The sequence below is a fragment of the Aspergillus fijiensis genome, assembly GCF_003184825.1.
Source record: "Aspergillus fijiensis CBS 313.89 unplaced genomic scaffold BO72scaffold_2, whole genome shotgun sequence".
In the NCBI taxonomy this organism is placed as follows: Eukaryota; Fungi; Ascomycota; class Eurotiomycetes; order Eurotiales; family Aspergillaceae; genus Aspergillus; species Aspergillus fijiensis.
In genome coordinates, this window is record NW_024468978.1 from 594,706 (window position 1) to 614,198 (window position 19,493).

At 50.1% G+C, this 19,493-nt stretch overlaps 4 protein-coding genes across 4 annotated transcripts; 3 read left to right on the top strand and 1 right to left on the bottom strand.

Moving 5' to 3' along the window:
* Window positions 1-4: 4 nt before the first annotated feature.
* On the bottom strand, window positions 5-2,360 carry BO72DRAFT_443919 (uncharacterized protein). Its single transcript, XM_040943696.1, has 2 exons — window positions 1,687-2,360; window positions 5-1,628 (listed from the first exon to the last, which is right to left on the bottom strand). The coding sequence occupies exons 1-2, from the start codon at window positions 1,878-1,880 to the stop codon at window positions 173-175; spliced, it is 1,650 nt and encodes a 549-aa protein (XP_040806469.1). The 5' UTR covers window positions 1,881-2,360; the 3' UTR covers window positions 5-172.
* A 276-nt stretch (window positions 2,361-2,636) lies between these two features.
* On the top strand, window positions 2,637-8,848 carry BO72DRAFT_523797 (ECM29 family proteasome component). The gene is made up of 4 exons (XM_040949801.1): window positions 2,637-7,688; window positions 7,759-7,958; window positions 8,112-8,194; window positions 8,249-8,848. The coding sequence occupies exons 1-4, from the start codon at window positions 2,787-2,789 to the stop codon at window positions 8,662-8,664; spliced, it is 5,601 nt and encodes a 1,866-aa protein (XP_040806470.1). The 5' UTR covers window positions 2,637-2,786; the 3' UTR covers window positions 8,665-8,848.
* A 3,165-nt stretch (window positions 8,849-12,013) lies between these two features.
* BO72DRAFT_367359 (Zn(II)2Cys6 transcription factor) lies at window positions 12,014-14,715 on the top strand (the record flags this gene model as incomplete). Its single annotated transcript, XM_040940834.1, has 7 exons — window positions 12,014-12,210; window positions 12,488-12,527; window positions 12,623-12,756; window positions 12,827-13,403; window positions 13,463-13,645; window positions 13,703-14,221; window positions 14,299-14,715. Coding segments are annotated over 7 exons (2,067 nt in total), but the record flags the coding sequence as incomplete, so codon positions are not given.
* Window positions 14,716-15,190: 475 nt separating this feature from the next.
* BO72DRAFT_443924 (WW domain protein) lies at window positions 15,191-19,411 on the top strand. Its single transcript, XM_040943697.1, has 3 exons — window positions 15,191-17,916; window positions 17,965-18,571; window positions 18,626-19,411. The coding sequence occupies exons 1-3, from the start codon at window positions 15,503-15,505 to the stop codon at window positions 19,169-19,171; spliced, it is 3,567 nt and encodes a 1,188-aa protein (XP_040806472.1). The 5' UTR covers window positions 15,191-15,502; the 3' UTR covers window positions 19,172-19,411.
* The last annotated feature ends 82 nt before the right edge of the window (window positions 19,412-19,493 follow it).

A 19,493-nucleotide genomic window follows, 5' to 3' on the forward strand; every position in this document is an offset into this window, starting at 1 on the left:
CTCTCAGGAGGCGACAGAAGAGCTGTCTTATCAGTTAAGCTCACGTGCCGATAAGAACTGTCCATCTGCTGAAGTATCTCAACAGTTAAATCTATCATACACAAAGGTCTTAGATCATTTAAATCGGTGCAAGAAAAGGATCAACTAGTGATTTATGATACTTCAGAGATTCTTAGTTGCCTGCATCATACACCACACTGCCGTTGACCGCGTGTACTTCCCGACTATATGAGACACCATTAGCGTCGCTCTCAAAGACATCTTTTGTCTCGCCGTACGAAGCACTATCCTCTGAAGTTGACTGATAAAAAGCCGTGCCCGATTGCTCGGTGTGCAAGTTCAGAGGGCCTGAGGTAAGAGTGTATGTTGAGATCCCCAGGCCTCCTGTAGCTTCAATGTCAAGACCTCTGCGCATCCAAGCACTTATAGTAAGCCCATCGTCCAGATCATAAGTCTGGTTACAAAGTAAAGGATAATCAAATGTGACCTCATTGAGTACTTTGCTTCTTGTGAGCTGGTTGCGGCCGGAAGTATGCTGGAGGTTACTCTGGCTCAGACCTTGCTGGTTCAAGGTTCCATAGTTCGAGTAGGAAAGATTCTGACGCCACGCATAACCGGCAGACTCAACTGTAAAGGTTCTCTGCGCTGTTATGGAGTAAATCAATGTCTCATTCCCCCCAGTTGCATTCTGCACAAGCTTGCGCGTCGCTTTGAATTCCGGTGGCGGAGCTGTTGAAATTGGTTTGCGACTAGGAGATAACTGGGGTGCGGATTCATCCAGATACAAGAAAATAGTTCCAGTCACGATCCAATAGGATCCAACAGTATCAGAGAATGTGACAGCTCCGCTTTCAGAGATGTTGAGACCTGTGACCCTAATTTCGAAAGAATGGGTCTTGTTGTCCAGCAGCATGGGTAACCACGGGGTGATGTCAATTTCTGGCTGCCTCAAGTCGAAGGCGTCAATGCCAACAACTGGACGCCAGAAACCCGGCGCGACACCACCAGTGAAAATAATGGGAAATGGCCAGACCACCCCTGCCATCATGCCATCGATATAGAGTTGTACCTCGCGAAAGGGGGAGTATCCGTACAGCTCCCCAATGGTGCTATCGAATGACCACGAGTCGGATGTAAAGACGTTCGACCACCAGAACTCTTCTGTTGATTGACCAGTGGCGGCGATTGAAACGACAGCACGTGAAGTAGTCGGAGGTAATCGGTGAAGTACAGTCGCATTGTCCGATGGAAGCTCAAAGTCGCTGGACGCGTTTTGTGATGACCTTCTCGCAGAGATAGGCAAGATGACATCTGGCGTCCTTACATTGTCCTCGTAGGAGAAATAGGCTGTCAATGTTGTGTTGTAATGCCCAGTATAGACATCAGTGATGATATTTCCCAGGTCGAATATTATCTTTTGCTTCTCTTTCCAGAGGGTGTTAAATTGTGACATGTCTTTGAAATAGGTCCAGATAATGCCATCGCTGGTTGGTTCCGCGGTTGATGTACGCCACAATTCAGTATCACCAAGATAGAAAATGGCAAGACGATCATATTGTCTGCCAATCGAGGTGACAGTAAGGTTGATGCGAACGGTGTCAAACTTGCAGCGAGGAGGCTCATAGAATCTATAAACGTCTAGTTTAGTGCTGTCTCTCGTCGATCTGCAAGAGACTCGTCACTCACCCAACATAGGGGAGAGAATAACTATTCCCGAAGTCGTAGTCCACTAAAACGCGCTCCTCTCCTGCACATTGATTGTGCCCATCGCTTGCAAGGGAAATAGGTTGATACACTTCAAAGACTTCTAAGAGAGCGTAAGCTTGGTGGTAGTAGAAGAAAAGCCCTATCCAAAGGATGGGGTGGAGATTCAACTGCATGGCGATACCGCGTGTAGGATCACAGCTAGATCAGCCTATTTCTCGTAGCCCACTATTGAGATTCAAGGAAAAAAAACGTTTTCTCTGGGTTGGTGAACAATACACCTGTACCACGCTGCTTGAAGCAGCTGTTGCGCGCTATGAGGGGGGTTATTTGTACTTGCACGGTACGGAGTACTGCCCTCTATAATCAGCGGCGAGGCACGTCCATTGTGCAAGGTGCCAACTGCATGAGGAACACGCAATCCAATCTATAGCGAGCGGGCTGTAGCAAGGGGAGAGCAGGTGCTAGCCTGCTTCCTCTGGTCCTTCAATTTGCCCATCGTGAGATAGTACGGAATAGAGACCAGTAAGAATGATGACAGGTGAGGGGAAAGCTACTCGCTCCCGAGTCATTTATCAAGCATGCACATCGCGTCTGTGATAGTGACTATCCCTGCCGGAATCCGACGGTGAGCCGCCGAGAGCGGGTAAAGGAAGCGGTCCTGGTGCTAACGTCAACACCGAGCTCATAGATCCAGATACGGCATACAATCGAGTCATCTATGTCAGTGCCTGGATGTACAGTACAGTACAGTAAGTATAGTGTACTGTATTCATATAACATAACTACTTAACAGTATGAGGTAAGTTAGCTAATCAGATACGGAGTAGCCTAACTACGAGGAGCCAGGATTGATGATGACTAATATCAACAGTCCCCTAACTAACTAGTCGGGATGCCTCAGGTTTGAGGGTGACGTTGAGCTCCCTCTGCCTAGACGGGGATCTACAAAGTTGACACTTCTGCCACAGTTGAAACCCCCCCCACATCTCTTCTTGTGCTCTTACCAGTCATCGCGTCGATGTGAAATATCTCTATAAAATATACTTGCTTGATTTCTTCTCCTTCTCTCCGAGCGTGCCATGGCTTCGGAAACCATTATCCCAGTGAGCTCTGAAGCTCGTGAATTGAGCTTGATATCCAAGGTTGAGCTTAGGATCGCCCTTGCGGACTCGGACGATAGGCTCCAGACACTCCTAAATACCTATTTGACACCTCTGCTGTTGAAACTAGGCTCTGAGAGCATTGCGGTTCGCAACAAAGTCATTTCGGTTTGTCAGCACATCAACACCCGAGTTCAATCCCCCACTATCAAGCTCCCCGTGGCGGCTTTGTTGAACCAGTTCAAGGAACAGAAATCTCACCTGATCAGACACTTTGATCTGCTCTATATTCAGCAAGGTGTTCCTCGCCTAGGGTCAAATGCAAGGGTAGAGATCCTACTTCCTCTACTTCAGGGTATCTCGGAGATCGGCTCATCCACCAATCAAGCTGCCACTGTTTTTAACTTGGTTCTGAGGCTTCTCCCGCTTTTGAGATTACCATCCAAGGATAGCGATGAAGATCTGCATTTAAAGACTCATTTGGGTCTCTCTGACCAAGATACGCAATTTTTGTCGTCTCTGTTTGAGAAACTGCTCATTCTTTCCCCCGCGGACAAGGATAAGTCCACATGTCCGGGACTATCCCCAGCAGAATATACTTTCCTGAACAAAGATGCTCCTATCTCCGAGACTTGGAATGCTTCCGATGGCGGGCTAAACCTCACTGAGACTAAAGTCAATGTCCTCAGATTCCTAGCCAGCGGAGCCTTTGCCAATTCAGAGCGATTCCTGCCTGCTGTGATTGCATCTGCGGATGCTAACACTCGTCTATCTGATATTGGCGAGGAATGCCTCAAAAGGTTTGTACCAAGCCTTGAGGATCCCCATGTTGTGCGGCAGTTGTACGACCTTTACTTGGGTGCAGGAACGTCAGATGGAGCCACGCCGGCTCGACCTGCTCTGCAGATTAAACTACTAGCCTTCCTAGGGAGATCAATCAAGGCGACCAGGGATAAAGAGCGCATTATGCAGGTAATAGGGGAAGGACTTCTATCAGACAGTGCGAGATCCATACAAGGACTGCAAGCGTCCAAGCTACGGACGCAACTTTTCAATTTCACTACGTGGGTTGTGAGGATGGGCTCGCCAGATGATCTACAGCAAATGGCACCGAAGCTTATAGCAGGCTTGATAGACTTCATCCAGTCTCAAGGATGGCCGAGCCCCGCGGCAAGTGGTCAAAAACTCCCGCAGACGGAGCTTAGTTTGCGAGGTATGGCTTACGAATGTATTGGTATCACGATCCCCAAGGCAGACTTCCAGGTCCAGAAGGTAGAAGGTGCTTTGTCTGGCTTTGAACTTATCAAATGGCTATTTACATCGCTCAGCTCTGATGATTCAAGCACTCAGATATTCGTCAGTATCGAACAGGCATTAGGAAACATTCTCAGTTCTTCAATGAAGAAATGGGATCATGACTTTCAAGCGCAACTGCGGCCCTTTCTCCTTCAGCAAATGAGTTATCAGCCTGAACAAGAGGACCATTTGACCGGGTTTACTGTTGTCCGCGGCGCTCAGCATGCAACAGTACGATTCGCGAACAGATTTTTACCTTACAATGATGTTATCGCCCGATGGATAGATCTCATGGCCATTGCTCGCGGCTCAGAAAAGCATCATGAAGTGGTAGAGGAGGGGCAGAAAGGCCTGCATCCTTACTGGTTCCGACTCCAGAATTCCAATCACGATCAAAACTTGTCCCCCAATGAGCTATCTTCATTGTACTCTTTCCCGAGATTCTCTGACGCGGTGCGCTTTCTACTTGGTACCACTCCATCGCAAGGCATATCTGGTTTGTCTGCATTGGACATACTATCGGGGCCGTACCAGAACGCCTTCCCAGCGGCTATCGAGTTTCTTCGTAACATTTTGTTTTGGGAATCCCTCTCCGCTTCAGAGGCCGGTTTTGAGATAGAGCATGATTGGGATGTCAAATTGGACGTGATGCTTAGCTCTGATCAACAAGCACGAGATGCATTGAGGAGTTACCTTCGATCTACTGACGACGAACCAATTGCCCTGTTTCTCTCGAGTGCGCTCACTGGCTTATCTCGCGAGAACAGGAAAGGCACACAACAATGCGGAAAGATCTTCATCAGCATATCCTCCCTGAGCCCCAACAACATACTTGAGAAGGTGGTGCCGCAAACATTGGCACTCGGGAAACCATTGAACAGTAATGATCAAGAGGTACAGGACGCTTCTGCGCGAGCCATTGGCATTTTGGCTTCGCACCCCGCCTTTTCGACCACGGATTTGACTGTACTCATCACCGAACTATCCGATTTGATGGTGGAGTGGAAGGCTGCAATCGGTGAGGCAGCACTTAGGGTCAGGGGTGCAGTAATGGCTCTGTCTTACTTGTTAAGCAGGCTTGCGTTCCGCAACATGATTTCTAAAGTGCCGGAAGCCTATGTGAGACGATTTATTGACACCGTTTCTGATATGGTAAACGCTCGTGACTCTCTCCTGTGCCGGTCCGCCCAGGCTGCAGTTGGGAGACTTGGTCTTTCTAATCTCCTGTCCTTTTCGATGCTTCCTGAATCTAGATGGGTCACGATTAGAGATAGACTTGTTCAGGAGGCCAAGGCAGAGAATGAAGTGGCCATCATGGCGATAGGACTGTTGTCAATGGCCATCTCCGGAGGTGACTCTACTGGTATAGGACTCGATGGACTAACGCAAGCCCTCTATGATCTTCATGAGAATCGCAACTCAGAGCTTCACTTCACAGTCGGTGAGGCACTGAGCAATGCTGCAGCTGGCTGGAATTCTAAGTCACTAGTACTGGAATTTGATGTGGACGAAGCAATTCCCGCGTCCGCAATCCCAGAATCAGTTCTCGCTGAAGTATGCGACAAAATCTTGTCTAGCTGCAGTGCATCAAAACCCTCTCTGCGAAAGGCTGCTGCTATATGGCTCTTGAGCCTTGTCAAAAACTGCGGTCATCTGCCCGAGATGCAAGCCCGTCTGCGAGATTGCCAGCGGTCATTTAGCAATTTGCTTGTTGATCGCGAAGAAGTCGTCCAAGAGACCGGAGCGCAAGGCCTAAGTCTCGTTTACGCAATTGGTGACCGGGGATTGAAGGACGACCTGGTACGTGATTTGGTGGATTCTTTTACTGAAGGTAAGTCCAATCTAAGAGGAGGCCGGGTCAACGAGTCTACCGAATTGTTCGAGCCAGGAGCCCTACCAACTGGGGGTGGATCATCTGTGAATACCTATAAAGATATCATGAACCTCGCTGCCGAAGCGGGGGATCCTAGTCTGGTTTATCGGTTCATGGCGCTGGCCTCGAACAATGCCCTTTGGACCAGCCGTGCGGCTTTCAGCAAGTTGGGGATAAGCAGCATATTCTCTGATTCAAGCGTGGACGGCTACCTTGCGAAGAACCCCAAGATTTATCCAAAATTGTTTCGTTACAGATTCGACCCGAACCCAAATGTGCAGCGATCAATGGATACAATATGGCGGGCCTTGGTCAAGAATCCAACAGAAGTGATTGATGCTCATTTCGATGAGATCATAGCTGATCTACTAAAGAGCATGCTGGCAGGACGAGAATGGAGGGCTCGGCAAGCGAGCTGCGCTGCTATTGCCGACCTCATTCAGGGGCGCCGGCCAGAAACGTACGCAGAATATATGCAAGAGATCTTTACTAAAGCTTTTAAGCTACTAGACGACATCAAAGAAACAGTCCGGGTGTCAGCGATGAAGCTTTGCCAAACCATCACCAACATGATCATGCGCACATTAGAGACAAGCAAACCCGATGCGAAGCAAGCCAGTTCAATGCTGGAGACCGTTATCCCGTTCCTACTGAGTGACAAGGGCATGGAGTCCGGGGTGGAAGAAGTTCAAGGATTTGCGATTGGAGCACTAATTCAAATGATCAAGAAGAGCCCTGGAAAACCGCTGCGCCCATTCGTGCCTCAAATAATGGAACAGTTCTTAAGCTGCTTGAGTTCCCTGGAGCCTCAGGCCGTGAACTATGTTCATCTCAACGCCGACAAGTATGGCTTGACGGGGCAGGATATCGACAAAATGCGTCTATCCAGCATCCGCACGTCGCCTATGATGGAAGTCATTGAGCGGCACCTCATTGATATGCTCGACGTAGAGAGCATGAAAAAATTTGCCTTGAGGCTAGAGGGAGTACTGCGCTCAGCAGTGGGCCTTCCGTCCAAAGTGGGCTGCAGTCGTGTCCTGGTACTCCTAAGCATGCGGACCACATTATTTCGCCCCTTCGCAGACCGCTTTATTCAGCTCCTTGGGAAATACGTGGTAGATCGCAATGACACTGTTAGCGCGTCCTATTGCTCCTCGATCGGCTATTTGATGCGCCTTGCTACTGATGAGCGATTCTTGAGCACGATTGAGCACGCGAAGAAGTTATACTTTACAGCAGAAGACACCAATCAGCGTGCTATCTCGGCTGAGATTTTACTTTCGACGTCGAGGCTAGCTAATGACCGGTTTAAGGCATTCGCCACAGCGGCACTGCCATTTATCTTTGTCTCTAGATACGATTTGGATGACCATGTTCGGGAGGTATTCGAGAAAACATGGCAGGACAACGTTGGTGGTAACCGGGCAGTGTCACTCTACATAAAAGAGATTGTTGAGCTTGTGTCTCAAAGCCTGGAATCAGCGCGTTGGGCTATTAAGCACACAGCCGCACTGGGACTTGCAAATGCTATCACATCTCTCGATGCTGAGTCGGATCTTGCTACGAGCGAACACATATGGCCTGTGTTGGAAAAGGCGTTGGCTGGTAAAACATGGGATGGGAAAGAAGTGGTGCTCAGAGCTTTTGCGAGGTTCGCAAAACAGGCAAAAAAGTTATGGGAAGCGAAGCCTCAGCTGGCAGAGGCTATGAAGGTATTCCCGTCCGCAGCTCTAACCCATTTGCGCTTTCAAGACTCACAACTGACGCGTATGGCTGAACAAGACAATCACCTTACGAGAAGCCAAGCGAAACAATGTGACCTACCGACCTCATGCCCTCATCGTTCTTGGCGAGGTGTCGCAAGCGCGCGATGATCTTGATTTTGTGCCAGAGGCCATCAGCATCGTCACTAAAGTGTTGGACCAGATAGAAGAGGACGGGGATCCAATGGAGGTCGATACAGGAAGCAGCCAGAGACCTGCGTAAGTCTGGCCCCTTCACCAATGGAGGCTTGGAGGTCCAATGAAACACTTGGACCACCGACGATTTCACCTTGTGGCTCTTGCGGACCTCCATCGCCGATATTGGTTCGAACTAAACATGCCAGATCGGACGGGAACTGACGAATTCCTTAGGCAAGTACTCGATGATACGTTAGCCGCTTGTGTCGAATGTCTCCTGCATTGTTGCCAACCTGTATCGCATCAGTCAGCAAGTGGTAGGTTCCCATGCAGCCGGTCTGTAAGTTTATCGGGCGCTAACAACAATCCAGTTGTACAGGAACACCTGGAGGGGATTGTGCCAAACCTGCGCCGAGCAATGGGACGCGGGGGCAGAAACGTGCAAACAACACTGTACAGAGAGCTTTGCGCAGTCCTCGACCAGTTAGGGAGGTGGCAAGCCTCGCAGGGTGGCGAAGTCGATCTACGCGGACCCCAAAAAGCCTTGGCGGCGCTAGCCAGCGAGATGCTATCTCGTGATATTGATACCTCGTTAGAAAAAGTGCGTCTGGGGCGCGCACAGGCAACTGCTTCATATGTCAAATTGTGCGCGCAGATGAGATGTCCAGTTGACGAGACACTATGGAAAACCATACGGACATGGAGAGACGGGGAACGGTCGGGGTTAGTACAACAGGTGCTCGACCGGGCGCTTGCGGCCGAAATTCCGCCATCAGTGATATTGTGAGAAACGGCTCTTAGTTTCTGGTTGAGATCATGCGGGGGATAGGTCTCACTCGCCATCGGACGACAGCAAGTATGGCCCGATGGGTATGAAGACGGGGTACGAAAGGGAGGGTATAAGATGAGGGGAACATGCATTGATCATGAGACTAGGGCTGAGCTCGGTCCAGGCATTGTCCCAAAAAAAAAAAAAAAAAAAAGATGATACGCCCAATGAGAAATCCGTTATCCCTTGGAGGAGGCGCAGAGCGAGAATCATGTAGAGATATGTGAGGTAAAGAATGAATGAAGGTCGGAGTTTAAAGTAGTAATGCGTAGTAATTTGTAGTAGAACTAGTGGCAGCCAACTGGTCGGGGGGTGGGATAAGGTACCTACCTACCTACCTACTCACGGACACGGCATACATACAGTCATTTCCTCTCTGAGACCGCAAGTGGCAAATCTGCTTTCGTACACAGAAGGTAATATTATTCGGATCCGATGGGGAAGAAATCGATGGTGGAATGAGTCTCAAACCGATGGCAGCGGCCATGCCGAAGATCTAGATTGGCCCAGATGAGTCTCGCGGGGGAAGGGATTGATTTGGGCATCGGACAGAGGGGGGCAAAGGGGGTCGATCTAGTGCGACTGGCAGACTAAGTTAGCGCGAGTACAGGGACATATTGTAGGGCATGTCAGGGCTAGCGATTAGAGATACCCGTAACTTATGGCTGAAGATTTGTGTCAGGAAATGGGAAAACAAGACTATACGTATTAATCTTGTATCAAAACCTGGAAATGGGTCAGGCAGACCCCGCGAAACGAAGACAACAAGAAAGACGAACTTCGGACGATAGGGTCGGAAGTTAAAGCCGTCTGTCCGTCGGAAACCAAGTGAAAAAGAGGGAGGATCTGAAGGAACAACTTTGCCCCGATGTGATCCCACCCCTCTCCCCGGTCTCGGGACCATACTACTAACTACCCACTATGACTGGTACATTGACACAGAATTCCTGGGGAATTGAGAGCTAGCTACCTGCAGAACGTACAACATCAGTTACAGGTAGGTGAGTATTAACCTGTCCAACTATCCATGACAATTAAGAGCCCGATCCCGGGGCCGGAGATAAAAGGAATGAAGCCAAGATGAGGCAAGTCAAAGTAGAAAGACTGACTGGACAGGTACAAATTGACTCGACCTCGCCTCGGACAGTCCTCACACCGCCGCCTGCCAGTCACCAGCACCAGCATCAGCCACTAGCGAATTATAACTAGTAAACAATAATCATACTGTGTTCCGTACTCCGTACTATGTGTATAAAGATCGTGAGTTATCGACACTCAGACCAGATATGTCAGAAGAGAAAAAGGGGGATGATCATGCTATCAATCAGGTTAGAGCCAGTCGATGATAAGACTCTTTTGCACAGTTTTAAGGTTGGAAGGAATCCAGGAAATTCCGGGATTAGCGAGATATCACACTAACTACCTACATTATCTTAAATTCTTCACTACAGTACAGGCTCGGCTCCGAGAACAGGCGCACTGGTGTGATGATTGATTTGTTGATGGATACAGTACAGTACAGTATATTACAGCGCAGTACAGTATATACATACCTACAGCACATTACCTCCTCTGTGCATACTTGGGTCTTGGACCATCATGGATCATGGATAGATCGAGGAGGGTGGCAGGAACGGGACTAGTCTGTGGCTTGTGTTTGCAGATTTTTGTCCTCTCTTCTCTGTTTTTCTTTCTTTTTTTTTTTTTGGCAGCGCCGATTTGTACCCGAGCCCCGTGACCATCCCGCCAATCAGTGGCAGTGTTTATTGCCAAGGCCATCTTCAACTCGCGTGGGTGTTGTTTTTGGCAACCGGCGTGGCCGAAACTCACCGGACCGAAAGGGCTAGACCAGCCAGACTAGACTAGATAGGATAGTAAGCCAGTTAGCTGAGATACACATACTGTGTAGGTACCATGCAGTGAAGACAGACATGAACCATGAAGCATGAACCATGGATGACTGCGACCCATCATCCTGTTACGCTTCCCGCAAGCTTGGTTTCTGTTTCTTAACTTCTTCAATCTCAGGCCTGCGGTCGGTGGCTGCTCCTCTCGCCCTCATTCGCTCAACACTCACACCCCCCCCCTTTCCACCTCTCCCCAAGTCCACGTGCATGTGTGACAAATACCTGGTAAGTTAAACAACTTAACCACATATTATGTAGTACTGACTATTCCCGTAGTTACCTTAGGCATGGAAAGGATCTCGACCCCAGCAGATCATCCCATGAACAAGGCTGCTCCACCGCATGGAGACACCCGCGGATCGATCTATCAGAACCCGAGGCCTTGCATCATTTTCACCAACTCCAGCGTCGGGCTTGCAGGGAACACACTGCTCTTTGGGGGTTTCGCCCCGGAGAGGCTTTTCCCCCTGCCACATGGTTGGCATCTGCATTTTGACTACTAGACCACTTTGGGACCGGGCTTTTTTTGGTCTGTCCTCTGTCCTAACTGTTTTCTCGTTTGTTGCTCCTGCATTGGGGAGGAGGAGAGGTGGGGGTGCAGGCTAATCTTTCGCCTAAGGTACGAGCCTAACCCACCTGGTCGTGATCCATCCCATCATCCCCATCACACAGACAAACATGCCATTGCGCGCGCTGGTAGTAGTGGTGGTGGTGGTGGTAGTAGTAGTAGTAGTAGTTCGTAGTCACCGCCAACGGCGAAGTGAGAGAAGGAGAGAGAGGGGCCGGGGAAAGCAAGCAACTCACGTTGACCTTTCTGATTCGCCTCGGTCTCAATGACTCCATAACCGCCACTGTCAACAGGGCTGGCTGATTCGGAAACACTTGGTATCATCATTCTGCATCGGCGCTGTAGTTTGTAGTTTGTACGGACTTCTTCCTCTCCCCCTCTCTCTTCCTCTCCCTCTCACTCCATCGTGGTCTCTCGTTTTTCTTGTTCTCTTAATTTTTTCTTTCTCTTTTTGCCTCTTTCCCTTCGTTTTGATTTCTCTTTTTAAATCCACCCCCCGCCCATCCTTTGCCACTCTCGCTTCTTGCTTTCCGATTCTATCTTATTACGTTTTAAGTTTCTTCACATAATGCATATAGAGATACTCAGCGGCCCGTTGTATCTGTCCCTTGATCCCCAGTTTTTGTTCTTCTAGTTGACTGGACTATGCATTCTTCTCTTGTCACTGCCATCAATCAGCCTATCTCTAGCTCATTGTCCCGAGAAAGCACCTACCAATTGTTCCTGCCAAGTGAGAAGAATATCCTAAAGCGGAAGGGTAGGTCGAGTTCCATTGAGCATTCAGCTGGCTGAGTAGCCGAACTGATTGGCTACTTTCACAGAGTCAATCGACTCAATGACTGTTATCAGCATCGTGATGTCCAACCGACGCGGTCAAACCGCGAGAAAGCGGCCTCTACGGCTACCCATCATCGCTCCTAAGGACATCATCACTTCCCCGAACACCGCGCTCGATCTTCCCGTGCCTAAGAAACCGTCTGCGAGACAACACCGTCTGCGCTTCCCACCCCGGTCCCGGACCGGTTGCTGGTATGTCCCGCCTACCTGAGACACTCATCCAGACCTTTTTTAACCCTATCCGATGGTATTCAGGACATGCAGAGTGAGCCTTCCCCTTTCACTTACAACCGATAAAGTCTCCTCCTTACGCCTGCTAATCTTTTTTCAATTGGGGAAGTAGAGTCGCAAGGGTGAGTTACATCATCTAGTCTTTCTTTCACGTCGACCCATCAAAATGAAAAGAAAAAAAAAACGACCTGAATCATCTCTCTTTCTCGTTATCTTATGGTGCATCTTTACTGAACAGCCACACAGTCAAGTGCGATGAAGTCCATCCTCAGTGCAATGTGATTTCCTCCCTCCCCCACCACCCCTTCCTTATCGACTTCAGGGTCTTTCACTATCATGTCGCCGTGGGCGAGACTGACGTTCGATCTCCTAGCAATGTGCTCGTCTAGGTCACATCTGTGATTATCAACCCCGTCTGTGTTTCCGGGATGATACCCGCCGAGTGATGGAGCGAATGCCTGATGTCAAATTGAAGACCAGTGTAGTGTGGGATTGTAAGGCATCCCAGTTGGCTTCCGTGGGCTATAGAAACTCGGTACAGCTGAGATTGAGGGATTGCTAACCTCTGAGCAGCCAGGACACGCGCCCCGACCGTCCCACTCACCTGCGATATGCTTCCTCCCTTCGTCATGCTTGGTTCGGATGAAGAGCGGGAACGAAAAGCTCAGTCAGCTGTCCCGGGGACGTATCATGTTGTTGCTATTCCAGAGAGTTTCTCCCAGCTGCCAGAGTACATGGGTGGGGCTGCAGATGCAGATCAATCCACGGTCTCCCTGGGCTCGACGGTCATTTCTGAAAGTGACCAGGTTGAGAACGACACGCGGGCCTGCGGACCAGATGTAGTGATTTTACAAAAATTCCGTGACACAAGAAGGCCCCAGTACTTCCACCGAAGAAGTCCTTCGCAGTCCCCAGAATCCGAGCCAGGCAGCTCAATCTTGTCTGTTGCATCAGGACCTGAACCAATATCCAATTATACAGGACCTGGTTGGCAGCATGTTTCAGATCATCTCGACCTGGGGCATTACGACTTCATCCTCTTGAATCATTTCCGTCGTGTTGTTTGTGCACAATTATTATGCGGTGTCGGTATAGATAATGGTCATGGCTTGACTGCTGAGCTTCTCGAGCAAGAGGCTGCCAGCTTTCCCCCGGTGAGTTTTCTGCAGTTGCGACGTCCACGATACACATTGTCTAATGCCTAGATATTCAGCTCTACCATGCATTGACAGCCATATCCGCACTCAGCCTTGCCCGCCAAGGCAACCATCACAGCCTAGATCCTTCTCATTACTACCACCAAACGATATACACTTTACAAAGTAGAATCCAGAGCAACGAAGATCTCTTATCAGACGGGAGCTTCCTCTCACACTTCTTGCTACTCGTATATGAGGTCGGTACATGCTTTTAGGCTCGCACAATTCGACGAATACTGATCTGATTCTTGCAGGTCATGGCTTGCAACGTCGCCAATTCGAGCCTCTGGTCTCATCACGTGTCCCGATTACTTCATATCTCCTTACTTCGACAGTCGGCTCCCGGTGCAGAACCCTTCCCCTTTGTCGTCTGGTGGGTCTGCAACGTGGATCTTTACGCCCTCCTCAGCGGTGCAGGTACAGGGGAGTATGTAAGAGCCGTACTCAACCACCAGTTGCTCCTTGATCTAAAGTCCCTCTTTTATCCCATCGGGCCGGAGGACTCGAGCCTACTTTATGCCGATTATGATGGTATATCTACACTTTCGCGCCTATACTATGATACCTTCATACTAGCTATACGCCTGGGGGTTATTTTTGTTGAGCTAAGAAAGGCAAAGGCGCAGTTCTTTGACCCAAGGTTAAACTCACGTCAACAAGAACTTGGGCCTATACGTGAAGCCTTGACTGGACTCTGGGATCATCCTGAGATTCAGTATATGATCCACAATCAGGCCGGCCTTCCAAAGCGATCGCACGATATGCTTCAGCAGGTTAGTCAACTCATTCAGGCATCTCTTGCCATTCAAATTACACGGGCCAGATACTGACAGCTTGTCACTTTCATCAGATTTCTATCCTTCTTCACACTTGCCTCCTCTTCTCCTTTACGAGTGTATATCCTGGGCAACGACTTGGACCCAGTGCCGTGTCGGAGGAAAGCGTTCACCATCACGCCACGATGATTATCCAGATGTCCTCAATGCTTCTGAGCCGGGATAGTCGGGGCGACAGGCCGTTCATGGTCTTTCCTCTGTTCTTGTCAGGAGCAGTTGCTGCATCGAGCAGTCTCAAAATGATGGCTCTGGAACTGCTTTCTGAACTCGAGGAGACAGACATAGGATCCAATGCAGCAACGGCGTGCCATATCCTGCAAGTCATTTACGAACGTCAAATCCAGCATTCGAGCTGTGGTGAGCATACACTGGGGTTTAGTTGGGTCGAAGTGTTAGTAGAGCATGGGCTGCAACTGGTCAGTTACAAATGACGACTGCACCCGACAGAGCCTTCTCTTTTCTTCTTGTCCTTGCCATATCTGTGTTTTTGACAACGATATGCATACGTGTATATATATATACCCAAAGGTGTCCATAGCTGCTCCTATTAATCATGATGTCCACGAACCAATTGATTTTACATCCAGATGTATATACATGTGAGTATAACTATGTGTATGGTATGTTAGTATTTATACAGTTTTAGTTTTGAATAAATTTCATTTTCTCACTGGTGTTCCACCCAGGTTGGGACTAGATTAGATAGCATCGATTCGCTGCTCAGTTGCCCCTCCATGGCCGGCGCCGAGTCTGCTGGAGCCAATGATTCGACCGCTGGGCACCACCTCGGCGGCTATCTCAGTCCTTCTCGCATGCAACTTATGCGTCTTGAAGTAATCCCCGTACTAACTAACTTATAAGTTGAAGTAGATTGCGACGCTGCTGCCTTTGCCTTCCCCGCTTCGACTCTTTTTCCCTATTTCCCTAATTCCCTTTCCTTCCTTCCTCTTTTCTTCCCCCCCCCCTCCCCTCCCCCTCCCTTTCGTAGTTCTGGTGTGTCTCAATCCTTTCACTATCCTAGGACCTGGCCTTAATTACCATCAGCACATTCTCCGTCAACAGTTCATCCTTTCTTCTTTCTACAGTCAGCTCCGCGTCGTGGGTCCTCGTGGCGAGGTCTGCGGTCGCATAGTACTTGCCGTTCGATCGGCTGATGTCCAATAGAGCTTCAAAATACCCGAGCGCAGTCAAAATCCATCGTCTTTCTCGTCTCTCGTCATGAGCGCCGGTGCCAGTCGTCATCAGGGCGACCGGTCTCAGGAGGAGCTGTTCCTGACTACCACCACACCACAGCCATCGCAAACGGAGTCGCCGGTTATTGAACCACTGCGCATCAACAAACGAGAATCCCCTTCCCCAGCCTCATCGAACGGCATTGTTCTGCCCTATCCGGATGACCGGCAGAGGCCCCAACAGGTTCGGCCCGCGGGTTCCAGTGGTTCTAGTCCTATCAGTCCAGCAGCGGTATCTTGCGATTCTTCCACTGTCCCCAAGCATATCTCCTCGCGGCCTTCAGGGTTTCCTACAGCTTTGCGGCCCCGTGAAGGACGTGAACCCAAGCAAGCAACTCTAGCTGAGCGGCGAGGGAACGTCCCGAAGCCGCTCCCTGAATCTCCCAGCGGCGATTCTCCAGACAGAGAAGGATTATTCGCTAGAATTCACCCCCGCTTTCCGGCTCCTGCAGTGTCAAACGACGGCGCATACCCCCAAAACAGCATTCCCGAGCAACAACACACGCTTTACTACCCGCCTCCGCAAGCGTCCCCGAGACCAACAGCCTCGCAGAATGATTTGCAGCCGAATAGCACAATCAATCGAATCAGCTCTACAGCCTCGAATTCGACGACTCGTGCTCAACGTGGCTCGCCACCGCCACCGGAGACTCCGGTGATAGAACCTGGACAACATCCAGCATCAGATATCGAGGCTCGATACGCAGCTTCTGGGATAGCTGGGACTTCGACACTGGCAGGCTTGCAAGCACGAAGCGCTGCCGCCCAGAGGAGAGCAGAACAATATGCCGGACAACAGCCTCGAAGTCGACAACCAGCGCCTGAGATTTCGCGGCCGTGGACTCCGACCGAACAACCTGGCACGCAACCTCATGGGCCACCTACTGTATATCAGGGGGCAGGGGTTGTATCGGATGAGGATCGTCCAGCACCAAGCAGAGAACCAGAAGAGGCCTCGTACCAGGCTGCGCCGGCTCAGCAACCGACGAGGATCCCCCCAAATGCTCTTGAAAATGACCTTGAGCGCATGCGGATTAGCTCATCCCCCCCGCCCGCCTATTCAAGTGTATCAGGGCCCGCAACCTCACAAGCCTATTCCGCTGAGAAGCAGCAGCCTGTAGTATTGGCGGGACAGCAACCTGTCACAGACGCTCACCCTAACGCTACGAGCCCCACAGGTAGTGCCTCTCATGCCACTGCACCCGTTGCATCCGCTCACCCAGCCTTTGCAAATGATTTGCGACGTCAGGGGTCACTGGCGGTGTCGCCCGAGGTTGGCGGGCAGGCATTGTCGTCGCAGAACAGTCATCACCCCGTTCTCCAACCAGCTCAGGTGAATACGTTGTCGTCCGCGTCGTCTGGACTTCCACCGGCTTCTCCGCCACCGCTGCCCGAAGGGTGGATTGCTCACCTGGACTCCAACTCCGGCCAATATTATTACATTCATCTGCCCACTCAATCAACTCAGTGGGAATTTCCCAAAGGGCCAACGCCCTTGAATCTCAATGACACTCCATTGTCCCCGGTAGGCAGCGTGTACAGCAGTCACCCTCTGGCTTCGCCGGTATTCTCAGCATTTGGTAAGCCGCTGACCTCTCCTGGTCTTCCTTTGACCCCAGGATACGAAAGCCTGCAATCCCCTGTTGTAGCAGGGTTCAGTGGGCCTCCTCCAAGCAATGGGATAGACTTGTATAAAGTTGCACCGACCAACGGTGTATACTTTGGCCCGTATCTCCGCTACACCAATATGGATGTCGAGCGAGGCATTTGGATGGGCTCCATCCTTCTCGTCACCGATGTGGCGCAATCTCCTACAATACATATCCATCAAAGTGTCGATCTCTCACCGAATCCACGTCAATTGAAGGCGACACCTATCGCTGTGCACCAGCGTTGGACCTTCTACAAGTATGAGATTGATCTACAGATGGATGAAACAGGGCCTGCTAAGTGGACCTACGCCATCACGTCCCACTTGGGCTGCACACGGTATGAGTTCCTGATCGCAGGGCGATACGAAACAAGCTGGCGCTTTATTACTACGTCTGGCAACGATTTCTCCTTGAATGTGAATGCGAATGAACGTTCCCGGCTTGGGGGTGTAGGGTTCATGTGGAAAGATATTATGCAGAAACATAACGAAATCGGGGGATTTCATGTGCAACTCTGCCTTGGAGGTCAGATCTATGCTGATCGTATGTGGAAGGAGATTTCGTGTCTGAAGCAGTGGCTTGCAATGAGCGGAAAGGAGACGCGAAAAAACGCGCCGTGGACCACAGCTCACGAAGAAGACGTTTCCCATGCGTACTTCCATTATTACACGAGCCATTTTGATCAACCCTATCTGCGCGAGTCATTCGCACAGGTCCCATATGTCTGCCAGATCGACGACCATGACATGTAAGTGCATTCACACCACGAACAAATAGCTGCGACTAATGATTCCAGCTTTGACGGATATGGCTCATACCCGGAGCACATGCAATTCTCGAACATGTTCAAGAACATAGGCCGAATTGGAACGGAGATGTATCTGCTCTTCCAGCATCATACCACTCTGGATCTACTCCGCAGCACCAGGACCGACACCGATTTATTCACGATAACCGGTACTGGCTGGCATTTTGTGAAATACCTGGGACCCGCTGTAGTCGTCGTTGGGCTAGATTGTCGATCAGAGCGCAACCCACACCAGGTCATAGCTGGACCAACATATCAAGGCATCTTTCCCAAAGTGGCAATGCTCCCTGCTAATGTGCAACACTGCCTGTGGATGCTCTCCGTACCCATTATTTATCCACGGCTAGAGACAGCAGAACATATAGCACATACGGTTGCAACGGGAAAGAGGGCCGTGACCGGGGCATACAATGTTCTTGGGAAAGTTACCAGCTCCGTAGCCGGTGTGGTCGGAGCCAAGGACGTTGTAGGCTCCGGATTTAATTCTGTCAAGCGTGCTGTGGGAAAGTCTGGTCTCATGGGCGGAATTCTTAGCCCATTCGGGGAGCTAGACCTATTAGATGAGCTTCGAGACCAATGGACACACGAATCCAAGGTAGGTGAGCTCCTCCCCGACCGTTCAAGACCGATCATTAACGGAGGCATACAGGATCTCGAGAGAACCTATCTGATTCGCACCCTTCAGGGTATCTCTCATCAGAAGTCCTTGCGCATGACCTTCCTCTCTGGTGCTGTGAATGCTTGCGGTGCTGGACTAGTGCATGATCCAGCTCATCCCTCAAATCATAAGACAATGTACCAACTAATCTCCTCGCCGGTTGTGAACAGTCCCCCGCCCTCATATGTCATGAAAATGCTTCACAGCAACAACAAGCCCCTCTATATCCCCGCCAACGGCCATCGCTCGACGCCATCACAGCCAACTGACACTAAAGAAGATATGATGGAGATCTTCCAATCCGACGTGACAGGACAAAGTCGTGAGCACCGCAAGCTGATGGGCCGTCGAAATTATGTGGCTATCGTTGCTTATGATCCAGATGCTGTGAATACGATGTATGGGCAAGCTATTTCGAACCCTGGAAGTGGCAGGTTAAACCTTGCTGCGGATTTCATGGTTCAGGGAGATGGAACTTTTGGGACGGTTGTGAAATATGGACCGGTAATTGTCCCTAGCCTGGACCCTGGAAAGTGAACCGGTGGAGGAATCTATATTTCTCTCAACGCCACCCTTCTACCTTTTTCTCTCAAGTCCTAACTCCATACTGAGACCTTTGATGGAAGATCAGGTCTGGCTATGATGTTTCTATTTGCGTGGCATAGTACAGATTAGTAGTACCTAGTATCTGCTCGGAGGATGCTTCAGCATGTATTTTGTTCTGCCATTAGCCCTTTATCTTGTATATTAATGTCACGTCATACACATTATCCCTGCAATGCTGCTAAACCGTAGTGTCAACAAGAGAGCTGGACCATGAGGCCGGCGATAGTAGGTATTGTCTTGTCGGGGCACCGGC